The sequence below is a fragment of the Populus nigra genome, chromosome 18 (genome assembly GCF_951802175.1).
Source record: "Populus nigra chromosome 18, ddPopNigr1.1, whole genome shotgun sequence".
Taxonomy (NCBI): Eukaryota; Viridiplantae; Streptophyta; class Magnoliopsida; order Malpighiales; family Salicaceae; genus Populus; species Populus nigra.
This window is the reverse complement of record NC_084869.1, coordinates 204,438-212,870: the sequence shown is the minus strand read 5'-3', so window position 1 is coordinate 212,870 and position 8,433 is coordinate 204,438. Positions and strand designations below refer to the sequence as shown.

General features: G+C 33.0%; 1 protein-coding gene across 3 annotated transcripts; it reads right to left on the bottom strand.

Moving 5' to 3' along the window:
• Positions 1 to 312: 312 nt before the first annotated feature.
• Positions 313 to 2,739, bottom strand: LOC133678690 (protein TRANSPARENT TESTA GLABRA 1-like). 3 transcript variants are annotated; one of them, XM_062101134.1, is made up of 2 exons: positions 1,514 to 2,739; positions 313 to 643 (listed from the first exon to the last, which is right to left on the bottom strand). In XM_062101134.1, the coding sequence occupies exon 1, from the start codon at positions 2,535 to 2,537 to the stop codon at positions 1,515 to 1,517; it is 1,023 nt and encodes a 340-aa protein (XP_061957118.1). In that variant the 5' UTR covers positions 2,538 to 2,739; the 3' UTR covers positions 313 to 643; position 1,514. The 3 variants fall into 3 exon arrangements, with proteins under 3 accessions (XP_061957118.1, XP_061957117.1, XP_061957119.1); XM_062101133.1 differs by having other exon boundaries at positions 313 to 639; positions 1,514 to 2,738; XM_062101135.1 differs by lacking the exon at positions 313 to 643 and adding an exon at positions 650 to 799.
• Positions 2,740 to 8,433: the final 5,694 nt, after the last annotated feature.

Below are 8,433 nucleotides of genomic sequence, written 5' to 3'. Positions count from 1 at the left end.
ATAATTCCAAAAGTGAGTAAACCCACTTTTAATTTATTTATTTGTGTGCTCATCGACCATGTTTATAAGCAAATTTTCTAACAGGTGCACCAATGAATGATCACTGCCATGAAAGTTTTCAACAAATCAAACTTAAATCGAGCCTCAGGGTTAATATCAAAAGCTATTACGAGTTTCGAACGTAAGACAACTTCGCAGTGCATTCCAAAACATGGTATGCCATGATGTTTTAACATAAAGGGAGCAAAGAAGCCAAGATAAACTTTACAATGATAAAACGTTTCAGCTCTACTTTCTATTATAAAAGGTAGGTAAATGCAAAGCAGAATTTTCATTGAGATATAACAGTTTTTATACAATGAAGAAGTATAAACACAGTGCCAAAAACCAGGTGCCTAAGTAAAGGTTATAAGTCACAAAACCCGGAACACAACTGCATCAGCATAATAAGGGAGATGAGTCCATGAACTTGACCAGATTGAAGACAGGATTCATTGATGTTCAAAACTCTCCATAATGATCCACAAAGAAACTAAAGTCAGATTGGATGGATACATTACATATTAGAAAATAGATTGAAATCTGATTTGAACTATCCAGGACCCTTGCTAGCTCCCTCCTTCATCACTAGCAATCTGTCTGTCTTGCAAAATAAAAGAAGAAACGGACTCAGAGGAGGCAACTATTGTTGAGGGTGGATTTAAAAGGTGCATTCATCATGGCCATAAATACTACCAACCAAAGACTGGATCATAACCAAGCCATTCAACAACAATGTCCAAGGAAAATTGCGGGCAGGCTGTAGAACATAGGCAACACGGACAAGCAACCAAACATTTAGAAAAGGAAGTCCTGGAGGATGTAAAAGTGAGCTGAAAACTAAGAGCCTAAAAGTAACCTCGAATCCAAGAGGAGCAAGGGGGGCTAAGAACCCACAGATGCAAAATTCTCAACATTTATTTGCCAATCAAACTTTGAACGGCATGTATTCAAGTAATTATATTGCACAAGGTAAACAACAATTCTGTCGATCCGTAGAACAGCAGACAACAACTAAAATGCTACACAGGCATAAAAGAAGCCGCAAAGTAGTTTTGTAAGGAGCAATTCAATCGTTATCTTAATAGTTCCACAGCATTGTTTGTCAATTAAAATAAAATCAACATGAAGACAAACTTTTGTTGGCATTGAGAATAGTAACATGTTATTTTGGTATATTTAGTCACAACTAAGCAGAATTAATTAGCACATGTTATTTTGGTATATTTAGTCACAACTAAGCAGAATTAATTAGCAATACAACTAGATAAAACGCGTCCAAGCAAAAGTCAGTAGCTCTAAAACGGGATAAAGGGACATATAAGACAAGATGAATCAATCTGAATTCAACCAAAGGAAGCAGACACCTAACTAGAAACACTCTCAAGTTTCCACCACTAAAATTTAACATCAAAGATAACACACTAACAATTAACATCAAATGTAATACACCAAAAAATGAATATCAATTCACCTCAAACTTTTAAAAGCTGCATTTTGTTTGAAAACGCGATAGCAATCCAATCAGGCAGTGCAGCAGACCATCGAAGCTGGTTAATTTCAGAAGTAGCAGAGCACATTGACATTGGATCAATCCCATTAGGCCCAGCCACAGTAGGTAACTCCCAAATAAGTGCCTGTGAATCATCACCAGCAGAGCAAATATGCCTACAACTCTGCGGAGCCCAAGCAATAGCATTGACACTCGCCATATGCCTCTCCAACTCAGCAACAGGGATTGTTGGAGACCTAATATCCAAGATCACAACTTTATTACTATCCATCAATATTGTAGCCATATACCTCAAGTCCTGTTTGTTCCAAGCCAACCTCAACAAGGGTGTATCAGGTCTAGGACTCTCATATATAATAGTAGAATGTTCCTTATCTCTTAAGTCAAAAATCCTAACTGACCCATCAGCAGAAACTGAAGCAAAAACCCTTGCTTCTCCCCAAGCAATATCATGAACCTCTTTATCATGAGCTATAAGTTGTGTTTCAACAACACCCTTTTCAATATCCCAAATAGTACAAGTTGTATCAATACTACAAGTACCAATTCTCTTAGGTTCAATATCATTCCAGTCAAAAGAAGTTAAAGGGGCACAAAACTCACTTGTCTTACTATTGTTAAGCACCAAAAGAGGCTCAACAGAAGCAGAGTCTCTAACTTCCCACAATCGAAGATAGTCACCAGAAGAGGCTAAGAGGTCATTGGACTTGTGAAGAGATGAAGGGCTAAACATGAGCTTTGTGGGTGGATAAGGGTGCTCAACAGAGAGATTTTGGTGGGTTTTGATAGAGAGGGTTTCAGGGTCAAAAGAGACGATGTCTATACGGTTGTTGTAGTCTTCAATGAAGCTACCTAAGGCAATCCGCTGGTATTGGTTCGTGCGAGATGCGGTTGAAGAGATTGCCATGGCATAGAGAGGGTATGGGGATTCATATGTTACAGTGTTTTCTGATCTTAGGTGGGATTCTTGGGTTGAATTCTCCATCTTTTAGGCAAAGGATTGGATCTTCTGTGTTTTGTTAGGGTGTTTCGGCGATGAGGTTAAATGATGGTATTGGAGTTCTTTTGGTGTTGAGAATGGAGATTTGAGAATTTTCAAGGAAAGTGGAGGAGAGGTTGAAAATTCAACAGCTAGTCTTCTTTCAGATCGAGTAAGTTAACTACATGGAAAAGGGACCACATGGCTTCCCACCTAACAGGTTGGTTGGATGATGTGGTTATGCGGTGGCGGCGGCTCAGTTTTGGGCCTTCTGGTTTGAAAGAGTACGGGCCTCCTAAATTTGAAGGTCATTGCTCAACTTGGTATCTTAGACATAAAAGCATCTTTTAGGATGTAAAAGCCTCGGGGTCTCATATGTTTTGTTTGGAGTGTAATTGTAGTTATTTTTTAATTAATTTTTTATATTAAAATATATTAAAATAATAATTTTTTTATTTTTTAAAAATTATTTTTGATATCATCACATTAAAATGATTTGAAAACACTAAAAATATATTAATTTAAAGTATATAAAAAAATAAAAAAAATTTAAATTTTTTCAAAAGCGCTTTTAAAACGCAGAAATAAACAGAAGACTCTCATCGCCTCCTGGTTCGCCACTTCACTTGTGGTGGACCCTAGAAGGGTTGATTCACACTCAAAAGGCATGAAGAGATTAACTTCAAGAAGCCACCAAAGGAACAATATGATCTCATCAGCTTAAATTATATTTTTAGTTTAATTTATATATAATCTTTTTATATTTAGATTAAACTTATTTATTTAGATTATTATGATCACACAATATTAATGAAACTCTAGCATCTTCCTCTCTTATTTTTATATTTCTTTTTATTTCTTTGGTTTGTTTAATATGATATCAGAGCATGGTTTCATAAAATGAGGGTTAATCTCAAACACAGCTTTTGCAAATCCAACTTCGAGAAGATATTTGTTTAGTTTTTACAGTCTAGTATTTCATTTCATTTTCTTTTCTTTTGTGTTCTAGTTTTCTTTGTTTGTTGATTATGGCTACTGAAAGAGATGATTTGCTTCAGTTTGTGAGTGTGAGGTTGGATGGAAAAAGTTATTCATATTAGAGTTATGTGATGATAAATTTTTTTTAAGAGTAAAATAATAAGGGGATATGTTAGTGGAACTTCCGTGATACCTAAGAATACTAATGAAGGTTATGCTGCTTTGATATATGTATGGAAAGTACACAATGTAAAGATTATTACTTGGATTAACAATTATGTTGAGCATTCCATAGGTATACAGTTGATGAAGTATAAGACAACAAATGAGATTTGAGATCATATGCAAAGGTTATCATACAATCAAATTTTGCAAAGTAATATCAATTAGAGAATGATATACGAGCTTTTCACCAGAAAAATATGAGTATACATGAGTTTTATTCTACTATGATAGATCTTTGAGATCAATTGGCTATTACAGAATCGGTAGAATTAAAGGCATGTGGTGCCTATATTGCTCTTAAAGAGCAACAACGATTGGTATATTTTTTAACAGTGCTTCGCAATGATTTTGAAGGACTTAGATGTTCAATTTTGCATCATTCTCCACTACCTTCTGTTGACTTAGTCGTTAGTGAGTTATTGGATGAAGAAATACGTCTTTAGTCTTATTCTGAAAAGAGAATTTTTTTTACTTCTAATCCTTATGTGCTAACATTATTTTTTAAGTCATTCTCTAATAATCAAAATAAGCCTTATATAAGGGTTGCCTTCGACGAGTGCAATTTTTGTAAGCAGAAATGTCATTAAAAGACTTAATATCTCAAGTTAAAACATCAGAATTAAGCTTGGAAGTCTGGCTACCAGTTACAATCTAATGCTTATAGATCACCTAAGAGCTACAAACCACCACACCACAATATAGCAGTAACAATTTCATCAGGTTTTTTTCACATGGTTGAGCAGTTTTAGAAGTTTCTCTCCCTACAGCCACAACCTATGTCCGTTTCTTTTTCTGTATATTAGTTACCTCATAGTTCTTTAAATATGTCACATTCCGAATAGGTTTTAGATTTTGGTGCTTCACGTCATATATCTCTAGATTTTTCATCTTTTACTTCTGTGTCCCCTTCACCTTCTATTCCTGTCATGACTGCTAATGACACTCGCATGCCCTTAGTAGGTGTTGATTCTATTATCACACATCACTTGTCTTTCTCTAATGTTTATCTTATTTTGAAACTCACATTAAATCTTGTTTATATTGATCAATTATGTAATTTTAATGATTATTTAGTCATTTTTCTTTTTTTTGTTTTGTGTACAAGATCTGTAGTCTTAGAAGTTGATCAAGACAGCTTGTAGGTAGAAGAGACTATCTATTTTAGATGAGTTAGTGTCAGTTACTACTGTTGCTGTTACTACTGGTGTTGATTTGTCTTCTTTTTGTTTGAGTTTTTTTTTTTCTAGTTTTTATTTATGGCATTCTCGTCTAGGTTATGTTTTGTCTCCTCATTTAAGATTTTTGACATCCATAGAAGCTTTATGAAATTTACAAACTTGTGATATTTCTAATTGTAGTGGATGTAAATTGACAAAATTTTTCGCTTTACTTTTTAGTGCGTGTTTGGCAGTGTGGTTGCGGGTGCTTTTCAAATAACTTTTCCTGTCAAAATACATGCCAACGATGTTTTTTCATTTTTTAAAAATCATTTTTGATATCAGCACATCAAAACGTACAAACCATATTAAATTTTAGCAAAAAAAAAATTTCAAATTTTTTGGGAACGCAGCCGCAGCCGCGTTCCCAAACAGGCTCTTAATCAATGTATTTCTGTTTTTTTTCATTTGATTTGATTCATTTTAATGTATAAAGACCTTCTTTTATTATCGTAAAAAGAGGGTCTCGATATTATGTTTTTGTTTATTAATGATCATACTCATTATTGTTGGTTTATTTAATGAAACATTATTCTGAATTCTTTGAGATATATACAACCTTTCGAGCTCTTGTCAAAACTCAACATTATGTTATTATCAAATGTTTTAGGTGTGATTTGGGTGGGGAATACATCTCTAATAGATTTTGTGAGTTGCTTACCTTAGATGGAACCATTCACCAAACTTTATATATAGTTACTCTTGAGCAAAATGACATTGTTGAAAGAAAACATAGGCACATTGTTGAAACTACTCGTTCTTTCTTATTGTCTACTTTTGTTCCTAGTGTGTTTTGGGGAGAAGCTGTTCTTTTAGTGTGTTTTAGGGAGAAGCTGTTCTTTCTACTGTAGGTCTGATTAATACAATTTTATCTTCTCATATTTCAGGTTTTTCTCATTTTGAAAAGTTGTATGGGTATGCCCTTGATTATTTATTCTTTAGAGTTTTTTGTTGTACTTTGTTTTATTCTTCGTCCTCATATAGAACACTATAAATTTCCCTCTCGATCTACTATTTGTGTCTTTCTTGGTTATGGTGAAGGTAAAAAGAGGTATTGTTATTTTGATCCAATAACTCAAAAACTTTATGCGTCTCGTCATGTTGTCTTTCTCAAGTATATACCTTTATTTTCTATTTCATCCACTACTAATAACTTGATTAGATCTAATCTTATTAATATGAATCTTTTTTCTAATGATTCTGATAGTTTATCATCTTAGGTTCTCTACGATATTTTTTGGGTATTGAGATAGTCTACTCACCTAGAGATTATCTCATTTCTTAGTCCAGATATGTTGCAGATATTCTTGAGCGGGTTAGACTTACTGATAAAAAAACTGTAGATACTCTCATTGAGGTTAACATAAAGTATTTTTTTGTATGATTTATCTTTGTCGGATCCTACTTTATATTGTACTATTATTGAGAGCTTGGTATATCTAATTATTACTCGTCCAGATATTGCATATGTTATTCATGTTGTTAGTCAATTTGTTGTTTCTCCTACTACCATTTATTGAGCTGTTGTTCTTTATATTTTGCGATATCTTCGGGGTACAATCTTTTAGAGTCTTTTACTTTCATCCATCTCTTTCTTAAAGCTGCGTTCATATTCTAATGCTGATAATGACAGTGATCTTTTAGAGTGAATTTAGTTTTCAATGTCAAAAATGAAAAAAATATATATTTTAATATATTTTCAATTTGAACAATGAATCTTTTTGTTTATGAATGGCAGGTGATCATTCATGGAGTGTATTTGGAAGCAGAGGAGAAATTCTTAGGAGAAGCTGATTCTGTAATGCGATAATCCATCAAAGACAATGGGACTTTCTACAAGTCTAAATGTGAATAAGGAGAAGGTTCACAGCTGGAGGTACTATCTTAGACTCCATAGCTGTCCTCCTCACAAGTACGGGCTAGCTTAGAAAAACAAAGTTTGATGTTTCTGGGCTGTACAATAACTGCAATGGACAATTTATATCTTGTTCTTATGAACCACACGTGGGATTCTGGTAAGAAAAACTGTAGAAAGTGATGGCGGATCTCAAAATCCAGCACTTAACGAGCATTATTCTGGATTCCTCAATCTCGGGCAGCCATCCAAAAATAAAAGAGCAACGTCTGCTTTGGGCCAGAGAGCCACTTTCAGATCTCCATCCCCACCACGCTTTACTAGCTAGGTTGCTTTGTCTCGCTTTTCATAATTTTTGCAGTTAATATCGCACCAGTCAACATCAGATTGATGTTTTTCACAGCCAAAACCATGTCTAGATTTTCATTAAACTGGCAGATAGATGCATAGACTAGACAAACGTTACATGCTCGACAATCCACCTAACACTAGATGAAACAAAAACCAAATCATGTAGAATCTCGAAACACTATGAATCAACAGCAATAAAGAAATGAATTAATTCTTAGCTAGGTTATTTCTTGCGGTATGTTGAATGTCAAACAACTTTTTTAAACTTTAAAAAATAAAGTTTAGATTATGAAGAATTTTTTTGATATTGTGATTAAAACTCTCATCTTAGCTTTGCATTTTTTGAAATTATCTTTTGTTTCATAATACAAAAAAAAAGAAGGACACTCATAACACTTAGGCTAAACTTAGTATTGAGATGTTTTGTAAATTTTGAGTATTGTTTTCTAAATAAAAATTTATTATGGTTTTAAAAGCAAATTTAAAATGAAACATTCAAACAAGTTAATATTTTGTATATGGTTGAAGAAAAAAAATATTAATAAATGTGATAAATTATATAAAAACTAAAAAAGGGGAGGTCCATGGCCTTAGGTGGCCTAGTGTGCCTGCTCTCTTAGAAACCTAGGTACATTTTCCTCCCAATCCATTCAAACAAGCCTTTTTTTTCTTTTTGTTTTTTTATAAGAGGAAGATGATTTGTCATGAGTCACTATTTTCTTTGGAAAAAATTAGACGACAGATGACTTGTTATATATTTTTTTTCTAGAAAAAAGCCACCGCAAATGTGTGTTTGGAAAATTGAGGAAGATAAATTTGGGATACAAAAATTTATTTTCAGTTGTTTTTACTCAAAAACATTTAAAAAATTACTTTACCTAAATAAACTCATTTATAATATTAAATAACCTAAAAATGAGTTTAAAAAAAAATTACCCTATAAAACTTTTCAAGACCAGATCTACAATTTCAAGTAAAATAAAGATTAAAAAAATACCACAATGAAACTCTCCTCGTTGAATAAAATCATTTGACAACAAGATTAATTTTTTTCATAACTGTAATCAATTTCAACCGATCACTTTTTCTCTCTTCATCATTTTCAAGTAAGTTTTTCTTTTCCATCTCTAATTTAATGACTGAAAAATAAATAAAAAATAAACTTTTAGACTAAAATAAAATTTTTCATCAATGTGAGATGAAGCATGTATTTTCTCTATATTTTACGTCTTAATCTCCTATCTTTATATTTTTTATTTGTATAATAATTTCAAGC

Bases quoted from the DNA above. Each gene is read 5' to 3' on its own strand.
- LOC133678690 (XM_062101134.1), bottom strand. From the start codon at position 2,537: ATGGAGAATTCAACCCAAGAATCCCACCTAAGATCAGAAAACACTGTA.